Below are 27,514 nucleotides of genomic sequence, written 5' to 3'. Positions count from 1 at the left end.
ACTATGACTGAGGGTCCTGCACAGGCTGACATCACCTAAATCACCCAGATCACAATTCCACTCACAGCCACCCTGTAGGACAGAGTAGAGCTGCCCCCTAGGGTTTTCTAGGCTTTACAGAAGCAGACTGCCACATCTTTCTCCTTCAGAGCGGCTGGTGGGTTGGTGGGTTCCAACGGACCCTTCCGCTAGCAGCCAAGTGCTCAACCACTGGGCCACCAGGGCTCCTGTTTTCACATGTCAGTGGATGCCATCAGACGGTGGCTGTTTTATCTTCTCTGTGGAAGTAGGAATAACGCTGTTGTTGCTTTGTTTTAAGAAGAACGTGCCAGCCCTTAGCAACCAGGACCCGAAAGCGTCCAGAGCCAGTCACCTTCCCAAGTCCAGCCAGCCGCCGCCCCCACCCGTGCGACGACTGTCAGACACCAGCTGCAGCCCGGTGTTGCCCTCCAAGCCCAAGAGCACCACCGGCGCCTTCCCAGCCCCGCCCGACGATTTTCTGCCGCCGCCCCCGCCGCCGCCGCCGCCCCTGGAGGAGGACGAGCTTCCGCCCCCGCCCCCGCCCCCGGATTTTCACGAAGCACCCCCAGACTTCGTGCCTCCCCCACCACCTGCCACTGCGGCGGACATGGGGCCTTTACCGCCTCCTCCCCCGCCGCCACCCGCCCTGGCCCCAGAATCCAAGCAGCCGCCCCCCACTGTCGCCAGAAAGCTTCCCGTTCCCCCAAAGAGGCAAGAGAACCCGGGTGCACCCATCAGGGGACAAAGTGGGGAGCAAGATTTTATGTCAGATCTCATGAAAGCTTTGCAAAAGAAGAGAGGCAACGTGTCCTAAGGGCAGTATCTAAATATTTGTGTGTGCTAGATATTTCTAACAGGTTCGTTTTTGCTACTTTATTTTTGTGACACCTTCTTCATTTCAGATAAACTGTTGACGTATTCAGACTAGAAATGGTGTAAAAATTTTCAGTATCGCCAAAGTACATTCATAATTCTTAAGCTAACAGAATTATAATATCTGTCTAAATGTACATATCTTTTCTATATTTTCACTTAAATGCAATTTCTCTTCCCTTCCAAGTAAACTAAAATGATGTTTTGTGTTCACTTATTTTATCATGTTCTGAAGCATCAAGTTAATAAAAAGTTAAATGTTTTCTTCCTGAAAATGGTATTTCTAGAAACATTGTATAAATTTAGTGAGCTATCAACACTAAAATTTTATAATGTACTTTTTTTTCAATCGCTTTCAAAATCACTATGCCTTCTAAAGTCTTCTTGACCTTAGATATATTTCCCACCTCCACCTCAATGACCTTCAGAATTTTCAGAAGAGGAAAAAGAAGAAAACGAGAGCGGACAAGTATATTGAGTTTCTTTGAGACTCAGCCCTTGATTGATTGGGGTCCTGTGTATATACTGTTTTTGTGATATATGGTTGAATACTGTAATAATTGGAAAAATACTTAATTTAGATATTTGGATTCTCTATTACGAGTTTTTTTTTTAATTATTATTATTATTATTACTAGAATGGAACCCTGGTGGCGTAATGGTTAAGTGCTACGGCTGTCAACCAAGAGGTCAGCAGTTCAGATTCGCCAGGCGCTCCTTGGAAATTCTACAGGGCAGTTCTACTCTGTCCTATAGGGTCACTATGAATTGGAATCCACTCAATGGCAGTGGGTTTTAGTGGGATTACTAGAATGCTACAAAAATCTTCTAAATAAAAATTTAGGGACGGGAAAAGGTAATCATATATATTCTTCAATTTGGAATGTTTTTACCTCAGAGATAAATTTAATGACCAATTTTAATAACCAATTTATTCTGGGTATCCTTATCTTTTTCTAATTGGCTTCTGATAGGCCTTTATATCTTTATTTTAGTTTTATTTCCATGATTCTGTTTTATATTTTATTTATTGTGAAATGCTTCAAAATCTTCTTTAGGTAGAAAGTAAATAAATAATGCATTATTTGTATAATTAAAGAAGATGATTAATCTTATGTTTTGATAGTTGGAACATATAAGCTGTAAACTGACAAACAAGTTTCAGTTATATTTAAAACAAGAATACACATTCAGTTTTCAAACCCAAGTATTTAGTACTTAAAACCAGTAAAGTGCTCTTAAATTTTTCTTAAGAACATGCTGGAAATAGGGTTGAAGGTAAGTTTGACGTTAAATCTTTCCTCATGTACAGTAAGTAACTCTTTCCTGTGTGTCTTTGTTTTATGATGTTCCATTGACTTCAGAACCAATGAAAGCACAGCTTTTCTGAGCTTGACTAAGGCCAGTTGTTATCAAGTTGATTCCAGCTCATGGCGACCATGTGTCAGAGTGGAGCTGTGTTCCATAGGATTTTCAACAGCTGGTTTTTGCAAGTAGATCACCAGGCCTTTCTTCCAAGGCAGCTCTGACATGATCCTCCATCCTTTCAGTTAGCAGCTGAGCATTACCCATTTGTACCACCCAGGGACTCCTAAGCCTGGCTTAAAAAAAAAAAACCATTGCCATTGAGTGGATTGTGACTCATGGCATCCCCATGTGTTAGAGTAGAACTGAGTTCCATGGGAATTTCTTGGCTATAATTTTTATGGAAGCATATCACCCACCCTTTCTTCCTTGGAGCCAATGAGTGAGTTCGAACCATCAACCTTTCTGTTAGTAGCCAAGTGCAAACCATTTGGACCATCCAGGGGCCTCTGAGCCAGACTAAAACCTGGTAATTATGCAGACCTCTGGAACATTACAGAAAAGATGTTAATGGCATAACGTTGTTGAGGAGAGGTTAAAAAAAAAAAAAAGAATGTGGCGGCCATTCAGACTTGTCGAGGTTGCTCTTGACGTAGGTTAATGAACCAATCACTTCAGGCTCAGGTCAAAAGATCCTTAATAAGGACTGTTGTCTGGATCTTAATTACCTTGATCAAAATCACCGCCTGGTTTGCTTAGCAGGAAACTTCGAAGGTGCTTTATGACTGTATCTACAGAAGAGAACAAAAGTGCTGTCTCCATCTTACAGTCACAGAATCTTAAAGATGAAAGGACCTTGGAAATGACTAACCCACTATATTAGTTATGATTCTGACTTTATGTAACAAAACCAACTGGCACAAGCTCAAACAAAATGTAGGGATTCATTACACAATTCAGAGGCAGCGTCTTAGTAACCCAAGGCTAAACATGCACGTGGACTCTGAGGCTGGGCCTAGAACCGGTGTCTGGAAACTCAGTTCTCTGCTCATTTCTCGTCTCTCTTCCTCTTTGTACATGTGCTTCATTTTTTCTCTCTTTACAAACATTGTCATTCTGCATTGTCGCTTTACTTTTCAGTTCTTATGATGACAGTCACTCCACAACTCCCAAATTTCTATCCTCTATGTCTAGAGGCCAGGACAGACTGGCCTAACAAGGAAAACTTTCAAAAAGAAAATCTCATTGACCAGGGTGAGTAAAGTGTCATCACTCTTCAAGTCATCCACAGCCAGTACGTGATAAAGGAAGTGCTCCTTGAGGAGGCCCAGCGGCACAGTGGTTAAGCGCGCAGCTGATAACTTAAAGGTCAGCGGTTCGAACCCACCCATCAGCCGCTCCATGGGAGAAAGATGTGGCAGTATGCTTCCTTAAAGATTACAGCCTTGGTAACCGGGAGGGGCAGTTCTATCTATAGGGTCACTGTGAGTGGAATCAACTTGACGGCAACAGGTTTGCTTTGGTTTTTGGAAGGGCCTGTTGGAGTCCCTCGATGATGCAAGTGGTTAATACGCTCAGCTACTAAATGAAAGGTTGAAGGTTCAAATCTACCCATAGGCTGCTTGGAAGAAAGGTCTGGAGATCTACTTCTGAAAAATCAGGCACTGAAAACCCTATGGAGCAAGGTTCTACTGTGACACACAGGTTGCCATGAGTCAGTCAGTGGCAACTTTTTTTTTTTTTTTTAGGTTACCCATCACTGTGGATCAAGGGGGATCAGAGAGAAAGACCTGGGGCACTGGGGAGGAAGGAGGGAGGGTCGTGGTTGTTATGGGTATCACAAAATCCCCAGAAAGTATCACTTCAACCATATTCCCAACTTTACAGCGAAGGAAACAGACCTGAAGATTTGCTAAACCCAGGTCATACAGAGCTGAATTGAATCATGGGTCTCATAGCTTCTAGTCATACTGTACCTTTACAGAGGAAAAACAATAAAAGTTCAAAATGATCAAAATATTTGTGTTTTAACATTTGATGATAAGCATATTAGGAAAGCTACTGAAGAGGATAAATTGATTTCATGGTCAAAATATTTGGTACAATTTTAGTGGACAAGTGGAATGCCTTGTGCTTTCCATGCCTCTGTTGCCTCTGAGTTGGGTCCGATTCTCCCTCAGTTGGGGTCCTTTCAGTCAGGAACCTTAGAAATCTGGGCTCATTCTGGCTCATCTCAGGGCAGAAGCTTGCTTTCAACAGGTCCAACCACCAGATCAGGAGCTCCATGAGATTTTACTAATGTGAAACAGAATCTTTGGTGTTTTGCTGACAGTTCTTCACAAACGCTACCTATACCTGTGTGAGACTGTTTAGACCAGTCTAAAAGTACAGCAAAATTGGCTCTCCTTTTATGAAAAGTTTAGGGAGGTGTTTGAGTGTAGGGGAAGCGGAAAAGCTGGGGTGGAGTGGAGGGAGGGAAGAGAATGCAGGAATTAAGACAGTAATCCCGTATCATGACTCAAAATAGCTACAGAAAGTTCTTGTATAATGTTGCCATCAGGCAAAGACCCATGTCAAAGACCAACTTCACTAACACCACAACATTTGTTAGAGTTTATAGGAAATGTGATTTCACCTGCCACATGTTAGAATCTGAAATAACAAGATTTTACAGTAGGTCCTTGAAGGGGGAAATGAACATTTATTAAGGCTCTACTATTTGTTTTACATATTTTATTTAATCATAGAAATCATGGCTGGTATGATACTGATATTAACAAATTCAATGACAGATAATTGAGCCTTGGAAGTTCTATAGCTACTCTTTAGAACAAGCTTGTTATACATGTTGCTCAAATTTTTATAGCCTAATTTTTGGTCAGTTTGATCCATCAATTACTAAGAGGAATGTGTTAAAATCTCCTTTTTTGAAGGTGGAATTGTCAATATCTTTTCATTGTTCTGGAAACCCTGGTGTAGTGATTAAGAGCTGTCTGCTGACCAAAAGGTAGGCAGTTCAAACCCACCAGGTGCTCCTTGGAAACTCTATGGGGCAGTTCTACTCTGTCCTATAGGGTCGCTATGAGTTGGAATCGACTCGACAGCAATGGGTATGCGTTTCATTGTTCTGGCAAATTGTGCTTTGTATATTCTGACACTGTATGTTCTGACTATATATTTTGACATGTATATTCTGACACTATGTATTTTGACATATATGTTCTGACACTGACAAGATTAGAAACGTTCAATTTTCCTGGTGATCTCGTTCAAAACAGTAACAAAAACTACAATATATCTAAGAATTAACATAAGAAATTTTCAAAGTCTATATAAAGAAAACTATAAATCTTTCCTGCAGGATGTAAAAACAAACATTAAAAAAAAATAGGTATAGATAATCCTTGCTTTGCATGGTTCTGGTATGTACAAATCTCAATTACCACAGTTCAGTTAAATCACGCTAATCCCCCAACAACAGGGTTCAAATTTCAGTTACCATGGTATACATAGTAACTGTGAATAACTGCATAAAGTACAGACTTCGCCGTTAGCTCTTCAGTACACAAATCACTACATAAATAACAGATGCGTGTCATGATAGGTGACCAATCGCATCACTCGTTTCCAAGTCTGTCAGGATTGGCCACTGTGTATTTGCTATTCAGTTTGTGCCCAGACAGCGAAGTGTGTAGTTTGGCCATCTCCTTGCCTACCAGTGATAAATCCACATGACATTTCACAAAAATGGATAATTGAAAGAGGGAATTAACCAGTAAAGATGAAACTGCAACAAAAAATTAAAAGCAGTAACACTGTAAGTGGAATTCAAATAGAACATAAATGGAGTTACAGAAGAAACAGGAGCAATCCACCAAGCGTAGAAAAATGCCTGCTGTGGATCGTAAGTTCTATGACGAGAAGGCAAGCTCTATTCAAACTACTCGATAAATTTTTACAAGAAATAAAAAACATTTTAATTCTCAATGTTTCTAAGGTTTCAAATTATAACAAATTGTATGGTAAATAAATATTAGTTCCACTATTTTTCAGTTCATCTACACATTTACAGACAATAGTAAAAAGTTTTGGCCAAAATTTTTAAACATCATGGAACAACTGTAATTTTTCCCACTGACTATTAAGGTCATTTTGCATAGTTTCAGCTTGCACGATCATTTTTACAGTCCCGAAGCAGCATGCAAACAAGGAACTCCTGACCATATTCCCGAATGGGCAGAATCAACATTATTATCCTTTCCCAATCAATCTATACATTTCAGTATAAACCCAATCAAAATCCCAACAAAAATTTTCTGACACTTTACAAGCAGACATGAACGTTCATCTAAAATAATTAAATAGCCAAGAAAATATTTTAAAAGAGCAATGATAGCAGACCAAGTGCTGAAATAAATATATTACACTATGAAGTCAAATAATTAAAACGTGTGGTATTGCCAGAAGATTTTAGGAGAAAAATATAAATAGAATAAAAGTCTAGCAATGAGCTCAAATATATGAGAGCTTAATATATGACAAAAGTTGCTTTTCCAACATGTGTGAAAAGGATAAACTAGCCATTTGGAAAGAAGAGTCAACATATCCCACAGGGGATTAAAAACAAAAACTATTAAAGCACTAGAAAAAAAAATATGAGAAAGTATTTTTTATAAATTTTAAATGAAACTAAATAAGACAAAACCCAATTTTTTGTTTTTAAGTGCCAGATTTAACTATATAAAAATTGAAAATTTCTGTGCAGCAAGACACCATTAAATAATAAAATGCAAGTGGTAGAGAGAAGTATTTGCTACATGAAAAACAAATCAATGTCACTAATTATCTGAAAAATTTGATATTAAAATAGTAAATCAATTTTTCCTGGATCTGATTGGAAAAAACAATTTCCAGTGCTGGTGAAGGTATGGGAAACTGGTATTATGATACATTATTGAAAATATTAACTGGGGAAGCCTTTTTAGGGGTTCAATTTGTCAGTATATATAAATTTTTCAATGCATATGCCTTTTGACCCAATTAATTCTATTTCTAGAACTCTATATACAAAAATTTTTATATACAAAAATATACAAGGATGTTATATGTAAAATGGGTAGAAGAACCCTCTGGCAACAACCCAAATGTTCACCAACATGTAGATGATTTCACAAAATATGGTATATCCATGCTATGAAATATTTGGAAACTATTAGAGCAAATGAATGAGATCTATACATATTGATATAGAAAGATCTTCAAAACATAAATAAAAGTAATTTATAAAACAACATGTAGAGTATGTCCCTAGACATATAAACATGCATTTATATATGTATATGCATATGTAGGTATGTAAATGTATAGCAAAAATTTGAAAGAATATAAGAAATATCCTCTGGGATACAGAATGGGTAGAGGGGAGAGGAGAAGGTAGGGGTGTGAAGGAAGACTTCTACAATTTATTTAACATACCTATTATTTTATTTTGATTTTTTCATTTTTTTTTACATGAGCAAGTATTCATGTATTACTTTAGTAATTCAAAAAAATTAATACAAGGCTGCCTAAAAAAATTGTGAAATTAGGACCCTTCTCTAGTTCTAATGATAATCTCTTTTAGCTATTTTAAATTGTCTGTTATTTGTTCATTTAAGGAAATTTTAAATTGTAATTTAACATTTCTTTGTTAAAAGTTCAAACAGTCACAAAGCTTTAGGCATCCAGACTATGGTCTCTAAATACCATTTCCCTAAAAGGAAATGAAACTACTTCTCACATACTCTGGACATGTTGTCAGGAGGGATCAGTGCCTGGAGAAGGACATCATGCTGGGTAGAGGGTCAGTGAAAAAGGGGAAGACCCTTGTCCCAGTCATCTAGTGCTGCTATAACAGAAATACCACAAGGCGATGGCTTTAACAAAGAGAAGTTTATTCTCTCACAGTCCAGTAGCCTAGAAGTCCAAATTCAGGGCGCCGACTCCAGAGGAAGGCTTTCTCTCTCTGTTGGCTCTGAGGAAGATCCTTGTCATCAACCTTCTGCTGATCTAGAAGCTTCTCAACCCAGGAACCCCAGGTCCAAAGGATGCACTCTGCTCCCGGCACTGCTTCCTTGGTGGTATGAGGTCCCCATGTCTTTCTGCTCACTTCTCTTTTATATCTCAAAAGAGGTTGGCTGAAGACACTATCTAATCTTGTAGATCTCATCAGTATAACTGCCACTAATCCATCTCATTACATCACAGTGATAGGATTTACAACACAGAGGGAAATCACATCAGATGATTTCCCTCTGTGTTGTAAATGATTCCCAATCATACAATACTGGGAATCATGACCTAGCCAAGTTGACAAATATTTTGGGGGGGACATAATTCAATCCATGACAACCCTCAAAGAGATGGATTGACACAGTTGCTGCAACAATAGGCTTAAGCGTAGCAACGATTGTGAGGATGGCGCAGGACCGGGCAGTGTTTCATTCTGTTGTACGTAGAATTGCTATGAGTCGGAATCGACTTGATGGCACCTAACAACAGCAACAAAAGGAAATGGCTTCTTTGGAGGAATGGCTGATTCCAGGACTATTATACCAGAAAGTAAGTTATCGAAAGCTTCTTTGATTGTGCTTAAAATCAGCAAATTTGAGTAAAATCTAAATGGCCAAAGATATAACAATTTGCACATCATTAAGGATACTAGCTGTAATAAGAAAAAAAAAAATTTTTTTTTTTTTTTCTGTATAGGCTAAAATGCAACAAATACTTTAAATTCAAGAGTTCATAATGGTACTAACACAAATAAGCAAAACCAAACGCACTGGTCATCTTTGAAGGATGCTTGGGAGCCTGTCCATTTATTTATTTATATGGATTCCAGCTAATAAATGAATGACAGGATTAGAATATCATCATTTTGCAAACTTTATTCAATCAATGGGTCAAGGCAATGATTGTCAATGGCTTTTGGTATCACAAAAGAGAGACAAACAAGTATTTATACAATAGTTACCTTCTGAAGGCAAGCAGTTTTGCCAAATAAATCAAACCTAAATCTGATTTCAGCTCTAGATTTACAGCAACACAGGGGAAAGAGCCACATGTTAAACAATACCACAGGAATGCAATCAGCAAAATGTAGGCTGTTGGTTTCAACCAAAACGAAACAAAAAATTACAAGAAAAAGATTTAGGTGTCTGTACCCAAAGATACTTTGGCCATGTTGTCAGGAGGGATCAGTACCTGGAGAAGGACATCATGCTGGGTAAATTAGAGGGTCAGCGAAAAAGAAGAAGACCCTCAATGAGACAGATCGACACAGTGGCTGCAACAACAGGCTTAAGCGTAACAACTGTGAGGATGGGACAGGACTGGGCGGTGTTTCATTCTGTTGTACACAGGGGTCGCTATGAGTCAGAACAGATTCAGTAGCACCTAACAACAACAACCCAAAGATATCAAAAGAGGCTTAGGAGATAATACCATTTAATCTCAATGTAAATTCCTTATTTACATCCCAATTCAAATAAACTACAAGATGATGATTATAATAATTTATAAATAATAAGAAAATGTAAAAAAATGACCAGATATTTGATTTAATGCATTAGGGAATTGTTGCTCATTTCTCTTAGGTAATAACGGTATCAACCACCCATCTGTCAGTTTGTCAGTACTGTGATGGCCTGAGTGTTGCCGTGATGCTAGAAGCAAATACCAGCAGGATGACAGTTTTTAGCAGAGCTTCCAGACTAAGACAGACTAGAAATAAAGGCATGGTGATCTACTTCTGAAAATTAGCCAACAAAAACCGTACAGATTATAACAGAATATTGGCCAATGTAGTAGTAGAACATAAGGCCCCTAGGTTGGAAGACACTCAAAATACATAGCAGCCACAACAACAGACTCCACCATACCAACGGTTGTGAAGATGGCACGGGAGAGGGCAACATTTTGTTCTGCTGTATGTGGGGTCGCCTTGAGTCGGCGCCCACTCGAAAGCAACTAAAAACAACAAATGATGGTATTGTGTGTCTGCTTTTTTTAGTCATTAAAATTTGGAGATACACCACAGAAATATATGTGGATGAAATGAAACAATGTCTTGGACTTTCTTAAAAATAACCGGAGATATATAAATTATACCTCAATTAAAACAATAACTAAGGAGCCCTAGTGGTGCAGTGATTAAGCCCTCAGTTGCTAACTGAAAGGTCAGTGGTTTAAATCCACCAATCGCACCCTGGAACAAAGATGTGGCAGTCTGCTTCTGTAAAGATTACAGCCTTGGAAACAATATAAGGCAATTCTACTCTGTCCTAAGGGGTTGCTATGAGTCAGAATGAACTCAATGGCTACAGGCTTGCTTTTCACTTAAAACAATAACTAGCTAAACAGGAAAACTGTGTAGGGATGTAGATTAAACAAGACCGGCCATGCACTGATAATTAATAAACTGGCCAAATGGAAAATCATGTTCATTAAACTATTCTCTCTACTTAAGTAAATGGTTAAAAATTGCTATAAGAAAAAAACAAAACTCTAGGAGTACAATTAAACTACACACTTATTTGATGTGCCCCAAAGCCATGGCTACGTAATAAGCACTAGATGAATACTTACAAATTCAATTAAAAGATTGTCTTAGCAAAGATTAGACTGGACTGTAAGACATAAAATGATACTGGTGAGGAGCGTGCTCCTTAGCTCAAGTAGACATGTGAGACTCTGTGGGCAGCTCCTGTCTGGAGGTGAGGTGAGAAGGCAGAGGGGGACAGGAGCTGGTTGAACGGACACAGGAAATACAGGGTGTGCTGTCACATTGCACGGAGTGCAACTAGGTCACATAACAATGTGTTGTAAGTTTTTGTATGAGAAATTGACTTGAATTGTAAACTTAAAGCACAATTAAAAAAAAAAGAAAAAAAAATTATTTTAAGAGTTCCTAGTCATTGAGGATAACCCATGTGGTTGACCAAAAACACCCTGTCACTCTATTAAAGTTACTGATCAGAGCAAAGAAGGTCACAAAGATGTTCTAAAGAATCAGTTTATTTGGCTAAAATGTATTTTTATATATAATCATTATAATTAAATGTGGAATTATTAACAAAATGTGGATAGTCATTCAGGATTTATCAAATAAATTATTCTGTGTTCAATTCAATGATAACCAAACCAAAACCACTCTCATCAAGTCGATTCCGACTAGAGGTATTTAATTTATTTTTCCCAAATTAAGATGAGCAGCTAACTCGGAGATCTCTTGCCCAAGAAGGAGTAGGTGAGGAATAGCCTGCCTTCTCGGCTGCAGAATGCATCTGGAAAGGACGCTGAAGAACTTGCTGTAGAAGACGGACCTATAAAACAAGTTATAGATTTCCTTAGGACCCTTATTAATTTCCTAAAATATACCAGTTTTGAAAAATTAGGAATTCTAGTTAGTTTCTAAAATGGCAAATTAATTTTAAAGTTGTTTAAAGATGTTCGTACATTTTATATTTTACTAAAACCTCAACAAGTGCCGTTACTTAAATTTTCTATGATTCCTTAAGTACTACTTTTGAACTAAAACAGGAAAGCGAATAGTTAAATGTCATGAAGACTACAAATACATCCCAGTAATTTTAACATTCCTTCATAGCACTAGGAGAGAATTGTAATTTTCTAAAATATTTACCAAAAAAAGGGAGGGTGGCAATGATTTGCAATCTTTCAAATTCACCAATTTTTTCTACGTGTGATGACTCGCTGTTAAGTCAGGTTTACGTGGGGCGTTGGAAACTTAAGTCTACAGAGCTGTTACAGGAAATACTGGTTTCTGTGCAGCATGACTAAGCTCCTACATATGCTGACGTGGATCTCACGGCCTCGCACCTGAGCTTTACCGCAGGTGTGGACTGCTGCGAGGACATCTGCAAACGAGGAACACCTGATGTTGCCCTATTGGTAAACTATGGCTCCTGTCAGATCTTTCTGAGAAGACTGAGGCCAAGTGTGGCCCATCCTGTGAATCTAAATGTTTACTTAAACCTAGGAAGACCCCATCGTGGGCCCTGCATCAGTATTCAGATATAATTTTGAGAAAAGGAAGAAAACGGGAAGGAATAAAAGAAAGAGAAGGAAGGAGAAGCAGGCCAAGAAAACATTGCTTAGTGACCCCAGGTTAGACAAATTTATCTAAACAAAAATGCTGAATTATCTCCTTTCCTTTTGTTTTCCTTAATACCATAAAAGGTTAAATTTTAAAATATTTTATTTTCTAAAATGAAAACCCCGAATTGTCAGAAGTTATAAATTTTTGAAATAAAAGGTCAATTGCACATTCCAAATTAGAAACAAAAAACATTTTTTTCCTACGCCAACCCTGACTAATTGATAGTGAGCACATGGCATGCTGGGATGAGAATGGTTCTGAGGCTGTGGCCAGTTTGAGAGAGAAAGAGCACCATGATTATCAACAGTGTCTACTCTGAGTGCAGGACAGGAGAATGGCAGCACAAGTGCCAGGGCCACCTCTGCCCTAGCAAATATATTTTGTACATTTTTAATCAATTAATTATGAAACATCCACAGAAGATGGTATGCAAAATAATATAATAAACACCTAAGTATCCTCCAATCATTTTATTGGAAATGAAATACTTCCAATATGGTTGAAGCCCTGAATATCCTTCCCTAACTCTAATTTCTTCCTTACTGCAAAGTAATCACTGTCCTGAAGTGGATGTTCATCGTCCTCATGCATTTTGCTGTAAAACCAAAAAAAAAAAAAAAACCCAAACCCATTGCCATTGAGTAGATTCTGACTCATAGCAACCCTATAGGATAGGGTAGAACTGCCCCATAGAGTTTCCAAGGAGCGCCTGGTGGATTTGAACTGCCAGCCTTTTGGTTAGCACCCATAGCTCTTAACCACTATGCCAGCAGGGTTCCCCATCTTGCTGTACTCTTGTTATATATGCACGTATCCCTAAATAACACACGGCACGGTTTTACGTAAGTGATAACACCTTGTACGTATTCCTTTGCAACTCGCTCGTTTTGCTCAACAAGACATGTGACATTCTTCCATGCCGATGCATGCAGCTCTAGTTCATTCCTCTTCACTGCCGTCAAGAAAGTAATTTAAAATGGGCCCAGGCTGGTGACACCATGGATACCTGGTGGAAGCAAATGCTAACTCCCTCTGGAGAGATGCACCTTCAAATCAGGCTTTACTGGATGTCAAACATGAGATTGAAATCAAAATTCCAAAACGCAAACCGTAAAGAGCAGAATCAGACCCTCAGAAGTTCAAATAATGTAAATACATTTATTAAATGAACATTTTAATGTTTAAATAAAGAATAAATAGAAAATATGACAAAATTATTGTCTGTTTAAAAAAAGAGAACAATTAGGCAGAGGGGACTCTGGGAAATGGTATTGGCAACAGTATATAGTTTTGCATGTCTACAGACGTATTAAGTGTGTTTCAAACATGGTGCATTTAAAATTAATAAAAATAAATATAGAAAAGTCAACCACCTTACCTCTGAAAAATCATTCCTTTCTGCTTTTTGCACTGCGGATTCTGCCATCCAGTTTTTCAGCACATATCTAGGGTTGACACCTTAAACAAGGGTGAAAAAAGTACATCTTGGTACAAGAAATTATTGCTTTGAAAATTTTTAACAATCAAAAGCAATTTAAAACAGATTCTAACATCTATTTAAAAAAAAAAAGTAAAATCCATTAAAAGACCCCCAATTGGCTGAGAGGGCCAACTCAAAAACAATGCTTGGCTGTCATCAACTGTTAACAGGGAAAACTGTGACAGCCAGAACTTGATGGGATTGCTTGTTCTTCCCGGTCACACAAGTTTTCCACCTTTGACAGGATGCAGTTTACCACTTTCCTATCACTCTCCATTCGTGGAAAATATTTGAGTTTTCCTTCTCTGACATGTTTTGTCTTACGCAGGTTCCAGCTTTCGCAGGTTTTACTGTATAAGGTAGAATAATGCAGTCTACTTTGACTTTCAGAAAGTTACAATAGCAAGATACTTGAATATCTTCACCAGATAGGCTGTCATAGTACGTCACATGCATAAATTTTAAATACTTATAAAAATCACAAAATAGAGTACATTCATACACATAGTTTTGTTCATGTGTATAAATTAGGCACAACCAACTCAAGCTGAAAAACTCTTGTTAAATGTGGCTCATAAGTATAAGCATACCCACATATTCCTCTATAATGAAAATTTTCAAAAGCAGGGATTTCTTTCTATCACAGGGACACACAATCCCAAGATGAGAACAAAGTTTATTAAAAGCAATCTTCTCATATACATCTGGCTACCATCACAATTTTTAATTTTCTTCCCTCTTTACTTTTTCTTTCCTCCCCTCTCTCTTGTTCCCTTCTTTCCCTTTCATCCAAGCACCTGCCACAAATTCACTAAGAGGTGCAAAGAAAAGCAGGAAAATTATACTGATGGGGAACAACCCAGTTTTATTGAAGATGCAGATATTTTAGGACTTTATTTTTTTCTCTCCAGCAATATCAACCCAATCATATAATGTTGGAGTTAGTTAGGGTAACATGCTTTAAATAAATGAAAGTATTTCACTTTGGGACATCAATTGGTTTCTCTCTTGGGAGCCTGATGATCTTTCCATTAGAAATTGTACACAAAGGACTATTTCCCCAATCAGTCTTTACAGTTATAGAGTAAACACCAGCAGAAACACCATTCTCTTTGAACATAAAAACAACAATGGTTGTCCTAAGCATCACAGTCATCAAAAGCATTCATTAAACACAGTTTTAATGTGATCCTGGGCTGGGCACTGTGTGGCACAAAAGAGAAATAAGCAATGCCACTTGGTGCCTCAGGATCTTAGAGTCATTTGGAGGCCTAAAAATAATAAACATTGAATATTTTTTTTTTAATATTTCTTAACCTCTATGACACTCATTTTTTGATGTTTCCATTGCTTGTACCATGGAATATTTCTAAAAATTTTTTTTCAATAACACATCTTCCCCTAATCTGTTTTTTTTAATCTTTTGAAAGGATATATAGTGGCAATATATTTTTAGCTTTTCTAGTTTCCAAAAAACATTATATTCATCCCAATCGTCCCAACATTCCTGTGACAAGGATTATCAAACTACCCTATTAATATTAGAGTACCCAACAACCTTTTAACTTCTTTGATCTTGCTAGACTGCAAAAAATATTAACTTCCATTTTTACTGAACTGAGCTAATACTTATTGAGTAGTACTTTTTATGTGCTAGTCATTATCTCATTGAATTCGTGCAAGAACCCATGATGTAAACACATTTTATAGATAAGGAAACACAAGTTATGAAAGGTCAAGTGGACAGAAATGTTCTAAAACTGGATTGTGTGTGATGGTTGCACAATTTTTTAAGTTTAATAAAAAAAAATCACTGAAACAGTTAAAATGAGTGAATTTTATGGTATATAAATTCTATAAAAACCTAAAAATATGTATACACCAAAAGAGAGAGGGAGAGAAAGAAATAGATACTAAGTGGCATGCTTCGTATCATCTGGGAAATAAATGGCAGGTGCAGAGCTCATGCACAGCTAGCCTCATTTTAGAGCCCATGGTACTCTGCCTCTCTAAGGACAGAAAACTCTTGTCAGGAGCAGATCAATTTTTCCGCCTTACTCAAAGACGTCAGTAAACTCTATGTTCTTCTTCTTGCATACTTATTTCTTTATGCCTGTCTAATTTTTAATTCCACATCCCTGGTACACACACAGTTAACTTAAATTTGTATAATCCATTTTCATGTCCATTTACATATCAATTAAATATGTAATAATATATGGAGGTGTAACTTTAAAAATTAAATGAATTCTTATTATGAAGCCAGCCAATATAAAAAAAATTCCACTGCCCTTTGTGGTAAAGGATTTTTGCCTTCCTTGAGAGCATACTGTTTAGCATTATTTATTCTCTAAAATAACAGATCCCAACCTGCAGCCTTGAGGTCACTAACCCTCTTTCATTTTAACATCTCATCCATCCTGTCATAACCAAACCAACCCAAATGCTAAAAACTGCCACCACATGTTCTTCCTTCCCTTGGCTGCTTAGATTGTCCATATTCTGAGCTGCCCTATAAATTCTCTATAATTGCTCAAATGAACTTAAGTGGCTGGCACAACTAAATGCATCCTGAACCCCAAATAGATTACTCACTTAATTGTAAAAACTCAACTTGCTTTTATTTCTGCAACAATGTCTTCAGTTCAAAGAGCAATCCCAATCCCTAAACTAGCAAGGAAAGTTACCAATCCACTGCCTTCGAGCTGATTCCGACTCATAGCGACCCTATAGAACAGAGTAGAACTGCCCCATAGAGCTTCCAAAGAGTGCCTGGCAGATTCAAACTGCTGACCTCTTGGTTAGCAGCCGTAGCACTTAACCACTACACCACCAGGAAAAGTTAGCACACCCTTATTTCATCCCCGTGAGTCAGCCATCCTGATGACACACACCAGCGCTCTTACAGAAGTCCTAAAGCAGGGGTGTCTAACCACCTTTGTCTTAACTTCTTTGATCTTGCTAGAAATCACACTGCAAAAAGAACTAAATTCCATTTTTTTCTTCTCTAGCCCAAGTGTGGAATTACTTGGTAAAGTGAAAACAACACATAAATGTGAATTATTCTAACTACCACTAACAGGATGTGTATTAAGGTCCAGGCACTGTAACAAGATACTTTACATATATTATTGTTCATCGCTACAACATACCTGCAAAATATTTTCATTTTACTACAGCTAAGGGCCTTGCAACGTAGAGAGTTAAAAATCTTTTCCAAGACAACTCAGCTAATACTGGCAGAGATGGGACTCATTTGCCAGATTTCAAAACCCATGTTCTTTCTAGCATACCACAAATCCACCTTCCAATCTCTCTACCAGCTTTGGGCACTGTTTTATTTTAACATGAAAGCAGAGCTATCATACAGTACGGTAAGTTAAGTCATCTGCTGAAAAGTCCATACTTGACACTTCAGCTCAACTAAGACTCACCTAGACTTATTCCAGTTTAAAAAGAAAAAACTCAGTTCCCTTAAGTAATTGCCTTCCAGTTTACAAAAAAATGTTGCTTTTGATAATCCTTAAAGCTGAGCAAATCAAAAGAGTACTTACTTGTCATTCTTTTTCTTCTTTTAGAATCTGAGTCATTCATGTTACTAAAAATGAATAAAACAAAAGACAAAATTAACCACGATCTCCTCAAATTATATCCTTTATTCAAAAGGGAAGGAATTGTTTCACAAGACAAATATTGAGAAAAAAATTCAAAAATCATACGGAGGCAATGGATAGGAAAAAAAAAAAGAAGATAGAAAATACCGAGTTTGACTAAACAATATATGAAATACCACCTTCTTTAGTTATTTTAGACAATACTAAAGCTTATTTTATTATTGCCAATTAAAAAAAAAATCTTTCTAAAAAGTACGATACACTTCCTTGTCTTAAACATAGCTTTCTGAAAATAATCCAACTTTTTCTTGATTAGTCAAGGTCACCATTTGTCATGGATTAAACTAAAAAAAAAAAAAACCAAACCCAGTGCTGTCAAGTCGAATCCAACTTATAGCGACCCTATGGGAAAGAGTAGAACTGCCCCCATAGAGTTTCCAAGGAGCGCCTGGAGGATTCAAACTGCCAACCCTTTGGTTAGCAGCCGTAGCACTTAACCACTACGCCACCAGGGTTTGAACTATGTCCCCCCAAAAATGTGTATATCGATTTGGCTGGGCCATGATTCCCAGTACTGTGTGATTTTCCTGTAAGTTGTAAATCCTGCCTCTATGATGTTAATGAGGGAGGATGGATGGCTGTTGTGTTAGTGAGGCAGGGCTCAATCTACAAGACTGGATTGTGTCTTGGGCAATCTCTTGAGATATAAAAGAAAGAAGCAAGCAGAGAGACAGGTGGCCCTCATACCACCAAGAAAGCAGTGTCAGGAGCAGGGCATGTCCTCTGGACTCGGGGTCCCTGCGCAGAGAAGCTCCTAGTCTGGGGGAAGATTGATGAGAAGGCCGACAGAGAGAGAAAGGCTTCCCCTGGAGCTGATGCCCTGAATTTGGACTTTCAGCCTACTTTACTATGAAGAAATAAATTTCTCTTTGTTAAAGGCATCCACTTGTGGTATTTCTGTTATAGCAGCATTAGATGACTAAGGCACCATTATAAACACTTAGTGGCTACTGAACTGTGAAGGGATATTTGCTCCTGTCTCTTCTTCTCCCTTCATGGCCACTACCTACAACTTATTTACACTTTCATGTTTGCTGCTTCTAATTCCTTGTAAGTTATGAAGCAAAATGACTTCTTACAACTGTATAAGATATGAAAATAAACAGACACTGGACGAATGCCTGAGGAGCTCTTCTCCAGAGCTTCAGCGCCTGGGCTTAAGCAACCTGGGGCGTGGTATTAGAGAGCTGAGGCAAGCGGATGAACGAGGTGTTACTATAGATGCCTCAATCAGTGCACAGGTACCTGAGAGTAAAAAGGAAATGTTGAAAAATGGAGAGGAAGAGAGGGATCTGGTACGTTGAAAATGCTAAAATAATATGGTAAAACCTGCGAAAACCAGAACCTGTGTAAGGCGGAAATCTGTCAGAAAAGGAAAACTCAAAAATTTTCCACTAAAATAAGCGATAGAAAAGTGGTAAGACTGCACCTGTCAAAGGCAGAGAACTTGTGAGGCCCAGAGAAACGACGCAGGCCTGCTGAGTTCTGGCCCTCACAGGTTTCACTGTACATTATGTGTTTTTTGGAAGTGATTAGGTTATCTCACCTCTTCAGTCTCAGAAGGTACTGGGACACCCAGGCAGGAAAGAGTTCATGCTCTGAAACCTTCTTCAGCGCCCAGAAATGCTAAATGAAAATACAGTAATCAACTGTTCATTATATTAATAATTATTCTGTTTACTGGAACTTCATGTTCCTTTTAACTGTTTGTTCTTTAATAACATCTTAATACCTGGATGTTTTTAAAAGTATGCTATTTCAAGTAGAAGTAACACCAAAAAAAAGGGTATTTTCCTTTTCCTCACATATCATTCAACCCTAAAGTTCTAATTGATGGAAATCCATGGAATGACAAGATTCAAGAAAAATTAAAATATATAAAATTCTTATAAATGAGATTAGATAATGAACACTTATAGTATCAAAAGCCTTCCTTTAAATAAGGAACTCTCTAAATGTATAATTTAAAAAACTTAGTTTGCAACTGCATTTATTTATTCGTCTATTAATTTATTTAACAAACACTCGTGGAATGTCAACTATGTGCTGGAATATCAATTACATTGGAGAATATAAAAATTAATAAAACATGGTCCCTGCCTTTAAGAAGGAAAGTATGGAAACAAGTAATTCAATACCATTTGAGAAATGTTATTACAGGAATATATATAAAAGATCAGAGAACACAAAGAAATAAGCAATTCGCTCTACCTAGGGAGGTAGGTTCAAATGATTTGGTTTGAAGCTACCCAGCAGCACCATGGAAGAAAGGCCTGGAGGACTACTTCCATAAGATCATACCCAAGAAAACCCTATGGAGTAGTTGTCTGTAACACATGGGGTCACCACGAGTCAGAATGGACTTGACAGCAATTTTTAGAGGGCTGAGAAAATTTCACATTCAGGAGACACGGAAATGGACCACTGAAATGATTAAATGTGTAATTATCCCTTCTCGCTTAAATTTTCCCAACTCTTGGTAATTTAAATATTTGTAACTGTCAGGAACTTGAACAAGTCACTCTAACATTCCTTTGTCTTAGTTTTCCACACCTTAACTGATAATTAGTTCCAACAGATGAATCGATGATACTTTTAAAAGATTACATCAAAGATGCTTTTTGTTAACATTTTTCTGTATTTCCTACCACACAGGTAGACATTCTTTTATTCAAATCACGCCTAAGAATACAATTCATAGCTATTCCATACTTGTGAGAATAATTATCCTTATAATTAGCATGACTCATACCTATCTCAGCAGTGACAATTACAATCTTTCATTTTCAAACACTAGCTTAACTCACACGTCCATTTCCTACCCTGATGATAATCATTTCTGTTTGAAATTAGTGAAGTTGTAAGAGCTGAAACCTCTAGCTGATATACAGCTTCAATCGCGACGCCGCTCCTTAAAACCCTACATGGACCCTCTATGCTGGAGAGACCATGCTGAAAAAACAGGTCTGAAATTAAAAGAATTACTACTACAGTACTTATTTTACTGATATTACTATTTACTTATTTACTGGTATTTTACTGATATTACTATTAAACTACTGATATTACTATTATTGAGCACCTGTGAGGTAGATGCCATTATTGACCATCTCATTTTACAGATAAAGCAAGTGAGGGCTAGAGAAATTAAGGAACTTGTGTAAGATTACATAGCCAGTAAAAGGGGAAACCAGGATTTGAAGCTACCTAATTTTTTTTTAATCTGATACTGGATCGCGGTTGATGCAAAAGATTAAATACTTGCCTACTAACTGAAAGGTTAGCAGTTCAAACCTACCGGGAGACAGCTCGGAAGAAAAGCTGGCCATCTGCTTCTAAAAGGTCATAGCCATGAAAACCCTACGGTATAGTTCTACTCTGCCCACGTGGGGTCTCCATGAGTTGGAATCAACTCGACAGTGACCTGTTTGGTTTGGTTTTTGGTAATCAGACTCCAGAGCCTGCTCTCTTCAATCACCACACTACTCTTCTTCTTGACATGACTGAAAAATCAACCTTGTCTTGCCTCAGCTTTGCTATGTGCGAAAACAAGGACTTATTTTTTGTAAAACCACCACCAAACTCATCGTCGTCAAGTTGCTACTAACTCACAGCTATTATAGGGTAGAGCAGAACTGCCCCGTAGGGTTTCCAAGGCTGTAACCTTTATGGAAGCAGACTGTCATATCTTTCTCCCATAGAGCAGCTGGTGGGTTTGAAATGCTGACCTTTTAGTTACTAGCCGAGCTCTTAACCACTACGCCACCAGGGCTCCATCACTGGGACACCAGGGCTCCGAAATATCAAAGAAGTAAGACAGAACTAATAAAGGGACAATTGGCAGATGGAGTATATGAAAATAGCACTGGACAGCAGGCAGTTTGGTTCTAGTTCTGATCTTGCAATAACCTACAATGTGAATTTGGACAAGTCACTTAACCTTTCTTGGCTGCAATCTCCATATCTATAAAATGTGTTCATCATTGTTATAGCCTGAATTGTATCCCCCAAAAATTTATGTTGAAGTCCTAATCCCTAGTACCAATGAACATGACTTGTTTGGAAATAGGGTCTCTAAAGATGTTATCAATTAAGTTAACATGAGATTATACTGGAATAGGGTGCATCTTAAACCAATCTGAGTAACTCCTTATAAAAGAGAGAAGAGAGACACATGGGGAGGGACAATAGCCACGTGAAAACCTATCTGCAAGCCATGGAACACCTGGAGCTACCAGAAGCTGAGACAAGAAAGATTCTTCCTCTAGAGCCTTCTAAGAGAACTTGGCCCTGCCAACACTCTGAATTTGAACTACTAGGTTGCAGAACTGTGAGACAAAAAAATTCTGTTGTTATAGGCCACCAATTTGTGATATTTTGTTAGGGCAGCCCCAGGAAACTATTACAATCGTTGAGTTTCCTTCCCAATGTAAAATTCTGTGATTCTAAGCCTGAGATTAACAATGGGTCAACAATGTTAAGGAACTTAAACCTTCAGTTTACAATATTTTCATCCTAAGCATTTGATTTTACCTTCTCCTTTAATAAACTTTTTACGTCTTAAAAATAAACATATTTAGAGCCCTTTTTTTTTTTTTTTTTAGAGAGGACAAGGACAAGCTGCTGTTTGAGCTAGCTCAGTGGCATAGAGTCGTAGGTCAGGTACTTATATCTTTATTTGTGACAACGTATCTTACCTCCCTTTAGGAGATTGTGACAGATTAGGTCAGAGCTACCAAAGCTCTAAGAGAAACTACATTGGGCCAGAGATTCAATTCTCCAATAGAATTCAATCATTTGAATGAATGGAATTCCTTAAAGCCAGACTAGGAGAGCCAACCCTGACAAAAGACTATGATTTATAATTCTCACTTCAAGTCCTATTGGCTCTATCTTACGTAATTTTTCTTCTTGTCCCAATTTCTTTTCATCTTTTTTTTTTTTTAATGTTTGGCTGGAGCCATAGCACTGGCTTCATGGCTGTCCTCCCTACTTTCAGTTTCACCCCTGACAAAAAAAAAGTTAACAGGGTTATCTTTGCTAAAATGTAATTCTGATCATGCTACTCCCTGGACATGAAAGCAAACAGTTGCTCATTGCCTTCAAGATTCAACCCAAACTACTCTCCATTCTCTATTAACATTTTCATGCATTGCGGGTGCTGCTTCCTTTTCCAGGAATGTCTTTCCCCTTTTTTCTGTCTTATAATGTCTTACTCATGTTTATGTTCATGACTCCTTCAACTGTCACCTCCTTTGTCATTGTCTCCCTAACTCTTTCAGCAGAATTAGTCAGCATTCTCAACTCTGTTCATACGCTATCAGTTATCAGTATGGTATAATCATGTGTATGCATGTCAGACTTTGCTTCTAGACTATGAATTCCTTGAAGGCAGGGACCATGTCGTATTCAGCCCCAGATCTCAAATATCTAGCGGAATGCCTGCCACAAAATAGGCAGCTTAGCCAACTATTAACTAGATTATTAATGTTAATAGATATTAACTAGAATATCTATGGGCTCTGCATCAGAAAGACCTGGACAGTCACTTACTAGCTGTGTGTCTCTGGGCAAATTACTTCACCTCTTGGAGCCATGATTTTCCCATCTGTAAGACAGGAATTATAATACCTGTCTCACAGGGTAGTTGATGGATTACATGAGAAAGATGCAGTATAGCACAGGGGTTAAGAGCATGGGCTCTGAAGAAGGCTGCCAGTGTCTGAATACTACTCACTAGTTTGTGACCTGGAGCAAGTTACTTAACCTCTCTATGCCTGTTTCTTTATCAATAAAACAGAGATAACAATGGTACCGACCTTATATATCATGGCGCAGTGTATACATATAAAATGCTTAAAATAGTGCCTGGCATATAGTAAGCCCTCAATAAATACTAACTCTCAATATTATTACTATCACTTTCATTATTTTGTAAAGCATTTAGTGTAGCGCCTTGACCCAGAATAAGTTTTCAATAACAGTGAGCTCTCAACAAATACTTGTTGAATAAGTGCCTAACTGCCTAAGTGAGGTTGAATTCAAATCAAAAAGAGATAAAGAGATAATATTAATTGTACAAAGAATGTCATGAATTATAATGAAGTTGAAATTTTAAAAAATTAGGCTGGGTTTTAATCTCAAAAATAATGAAAACAATGACTGCAACATAAAAGATTTAGACCTTATAAACAGACCTAACTTTTAGAAAATCTACACTAAATAAGAAGTAAGAGTCTTCTGGTAATTCCTGTATTATTCCATAAATGTAAAGTATTAGCATTGAAATAAAAATCCAACACATAATTAAGTGCAGTCACTTGGGAAACAGTTTTGCAGTCTCTTAAAAGGTGAAACAGAAATTTACCAACTAATTCAGAAATTCCATTCCTAGGTACCTAGCCAAGAGAAACAAAACGGTATCTACAAAAAAACTTATTCATGAATGTTCAAAGCACCATTATTCATAATAGCCAAAAAGCAGAAACCAGCCAGATGTTCATCAGCTGGTAAGTGAACAAGCAATACGTGGTATACCCATACAATGGAATACTACTCTGCAGTATAAAGAACTACTGACACAACATGGATGAATCTCAGAAATACCCTAAGTGAGGAAGTCAGACACCAAAGACCACATATGGTATGATTCCATTTGTGTGACATAACCAGAAAACAAAAATCTTGAAAGACAGAAAGTAAATTAGAAGTTGCTTGGGGCTGGGAGTGGAAACAGGGATTGGCAGCAAATGGACACCTGGGATCTTTTCAGTGGGATGGAAATGTTCTAAAATTGGATTGGAGTCATAATTGAGCAACTCTGTAATAACTAAAATCTGAATAGTACACTTAAGTTAATTTCACAGAATATACATTACACCTCAATGAAGCTATTAAAAAACTGAGTTAAAAAAAAAGCCAAATGTCATACATTAATACCTGAGGAATGTTGAGCTCCAATAACTGGCTTTGAGTAATCTCACTGAGCTGCCGAAACGTCATTGTAAAATCAGCTTCTGTTTTTTCCATGAGCTAATGAAAATAATTACATATGTATACATAAATTATTCAAAAATGTGCTGAGGACTCAATTCTAGCAGGGAACCTAGTAAGAAAATATCAAAGTTGTCAATTCTACTTACACAAACATAACAAAAACTGAATCTAAATAATCTTTTTTTTAATAGTTTTAATTATGATTAAATAACAACCATTAAACATATTTTTAAAAATGCACTGAATAGTAATTCAAATGTTAATCAGAAAAAAATCCACAAAATGATAAACTCACATGTAAGAGAAACGCAATTAAATCATCATCGCCCTCCTGTTCTCCCAGGAATCCCAACTTGGCTTTGAACAGTTCTCTAAACCTAAAAGGAGAAATGTCAATTCAATTCATTATTAAAATTCTTACTCTTCTAAAAATTTTGTCCTCAAAATAACCAGGATGCTTTAATATCTGTATTCAAAAATGACAAACCTTGTATAATAAAGAACAGGGTACCCGCCAAGTATCCGAGCAGCTCTATGAGGGAAAAAAAAATGAAGGTGAGTTAAACCTTGATTTAAAATTAGCATTCTTGACTTACATTTTATGAGAACAAAGGGAACCCTCTCATGTGTTAAAGAGCATGGAGATTACATGCTACTGATTCTGGCTTAGTGGCTTAATTAGATATCATATCTTCAAGAAAACTGTCAATATAAATGTATTAAAGTGCAGATGTAACCACATCACTTCGGAAACATCACTACATACAATCAGCTTATAGGATAAATATCGATCTGTCTTCATAATACCAAAAGAGTTTCATTATTATGTAACTGGTTTTGGGATATATTTTTAAAAAATATCTTAAACCCAAAATAATGCATTACAAATACCTTATTCAGTACATTAATGGACTCTTAAAAGCATAAAAATTAAAGAGTTTTAACCTTAAACCTATCTTGAAACAGACTGAATTTATATTTATTAACATTATTACATGTATTTTAAATTACACAAAAGTCTAACAGTCTGAAGCCTCGTGCCTTTTACCTTTCTGACCTCATCTCCTACACTCTTCCCCTTGCTCACTCTGTTGCAGCCACACTGGCCTTTTCTGCTATTTCTTCAACATACAAGGCACGCCCCCACCTCAGGGCCTCTGCACAGGCTGTCCCTTTGCCTGTAGTGCTCCTCCCCCAGATATCCGTATGGCTTGCTCCTGCAACTCCTTCAAGCCTTTGCTTAATTAAGTAAGGTCTTCACTAACCACCCTTTTAAAAACTGCAAACGCCCCCTTTCCTGTATTCCCTATCCCATATTCTCTTTCTCCATAGTACTTATCTCCTAATACATTATATAACTGTTTATTGATTGTCTCTCCCATCAGAAGCAAGCTCCACGAGGGCACACATTTTTGGCTGTTTTATTCAGTGCACTTAGAACAGTGCCTGGCACATACTGAACACCTAGATACCCAATAAATATTTGTTAAAAAATGAGAGTGTGCTTCTTAGTTCAAGTAGATAAAAAAAAAAAAAAATACACGAAACTAAATAGGCAGCTCTTGTCTGAAAGTGAGATGAGAAGGCAAAAAGGGACAGGAGCTGGTTGAACGGACATGGGAAATCCAGGGTGGAAAGGAGGAGTGTGCTGTCACATTACAGGGAGAGCAAGTAGAGTCACATGTATAAATTTTTGTATGAGAAACTAACTTGGGCTGTAAACTTGCACCTAAAGCGCAAGGAAAAAAAAAAAAAGAATGAGCTCTGCAAGGTAAAGGGGTACAAAATTGGTAGAGACAAGGATGGGAGCAACGCTGCTTAATAAATACCTTTTCACAACACTTTCATTTTGAACTATAATGGCTGTATTATCAATATATTTTTAAAATTAAACTAATTAAGGAAACCACAAACGGGATGTAAAATTTTTACCGTTATTTTGGTAGTTTTTTTTTATTACTGACTGGGGATAATAAAATCACTATATGACTTGCTTTCCAGCTGGGATCTTGTTCTACTGGACACAGTAAAATTTTTTATTTTGGTGGTGAATGGAAGGAGAAATATGTTATATCTTCCAGCAAATACACTAGAGACAAAAATAAATGAAATGTGGTCAGTGCCTCAAGGTGCCAGAGTCTGGTGGTTCAATCAATATCTTAACATTCTATGTAACTATAAATGCACTCAGCTTGTCATTCATGCTTTTTTATATACATACGTAAGATATTTAATTTTCAGTAACTAAATATAAACATTACAACGTTGTCTATTATTTACTCTATTGTTTACAAAAGGCAACCACGTACTGTTTTTTCCTCAACCTAAGTTCAGAATATATCCGACATCACACAATGACGTCAGAAAAATTTCGACTTTATTACAGGTAAAAGCTAATCTGGAGAGTATGGATTAAGTCTGCAGGTACATAGGTTTTGTAACATTTTGTGCCTAAATTAGAAAGACTTATCCACCCAGTTGGAAACCCTGGTGGCACAGCAGCTAAGAGTTCAGCAGCTAACCAAAAGGTCGGCAGTTGGAATCCACCAGGTGCTCCTGGGAAATCCTATGGGGCAGTTCTACTCTGTCCTATAGGGTTGCTATGTGTCGGAATCAACTCAACAGCAATGGGTTTGGTTTTTTTTTTTATCCACCCAGTTAATGGGTGCAAAGTCAGTAGGTGAATTGGGAGAGATGTTTACTCTTGAGTTTCGAATTAAAAAAAAAAAAAACCCACTGCCATCAAGTCGATTCCGACTCATAGTGGCCTAAAAAATCAAGTAGAGGAAATGTCACTTGGAAAACCGACTGAAGATTCATAAAACCCAAGCAGAAGCACAAAAAGAAATTGATAGGGGAAATGCGATACTTAAACAAATAAGAGAAGACAACTTTCCTGACAGAGTGTATCAGTTACAGTTCAATCAGAGAAACAGAACCACTATGAGCATTACAGAAAAAGGGATTTACTTTAGGAACCTGAACTTATGTAACTGTTAGAGATGG

At 37.4% G+C, this 27,514-nt stretch overlaps 2 protein-coding genes across 11 annotated transcripts in view; one reads left to right on the top strand and one right to left on the bottom strand.

Annotated features, from left to right (window-relative positions):
* The window catches only part of APBB1IP (amyloid beta precursor protein binding family B member 1 interacting protein), a 151,142-nt gene extending 149,293 nt beyond the window's left edge, over positions 1 to 1,849 (top strand). For 3 of the 4 annotated variants that reach the window (XM_049881782.1, XM_049881781.1, XM_049881779.1), the window contains one exon: positions 320 to 1,849. In XM_049881782.1, the coding sequence (XP_049737739.1) occupies positions 320 to 835 (516 nt within the window). In that variant the 3' untranslated portion in view covers positions 836 to 1,849. The remainder of the gene's footprint in view (positions 1 to 319) is intronic. The other variant, XM_049881780.1, reaches the window with a different exon arrangement.
* Positions 1,850 to 9,110: 7,261 nt separating this feature from the next.
* Positions 9,111 to 27,514, bottom strand: part of LOC126074907 (protein adenylyltransferase SelO-like) — a 55,408-nt gene continuing 37,004 nt past the window's right edge. For 5 of the 7 annotated variants that reach the window (XM_049881783.1, XM_049881786.1, XM_049881788.1 and 2 more), the window contains 7 exons: positions 24,996 to 25,040; positions 24,804 to 24,885; positions 24,452 to 24,544; positions 19,059 to 19,138; positions 17,393 to 17,436; positions 13,737 to 13,816; positions 9,111 to 11,561 (listed from right to left, as the gene is read on the bottom strand). In XM_049881783.1, the coding sequence (XP_049737740.1) occupies positions 11,439 to 11,561; positions 13,737 to 13,816; positions 17,393 to 17,436; positions 19,059 to 19,138; positions 24,452 to 24,544; positions 24,804 to 24,885; positions 24,996 to 25,040 (547 nt within the window). In that variant the 3' untranslated portion in view covers positions 9,111 to 11,438. Of the gene's footprint in view, positions 11,562 to 13,736; positions 13,817 to 17,392; positions 17,437 to 19,058; positions 19,139 to 24,451; positions 24,545 to 24,803; positions 24,886 to 24,995; positions 25,041 to 27,514 lie in introns of those variants that run through there. The other 2 variants (XM_049881784.1, XM_049881787.1) reach the window with 2 other exon arrangements.

The sequence above is a fragment of the Elephas maximus genome, chromosome 4 (genome assembly GCF_024166365.1).
Source record: "Elephas maximus indicus isolate mEleMax1 chromosome 4, mEleMax1 primary haplotype, whole genome shotgun sequence".
Taxonomy (NCBI): domain Eukaryota; kingdom Metazoa; phylum Chordata; class Mammalia; order Proboscidea; family Elephantidae; genus Elephas; species Elephas maximus.
The sequence above is the reverse complement of the archived record's forward strand: the minus strand, read 5'-3'. Positions and strand labels throughout refer to the sequence as shown.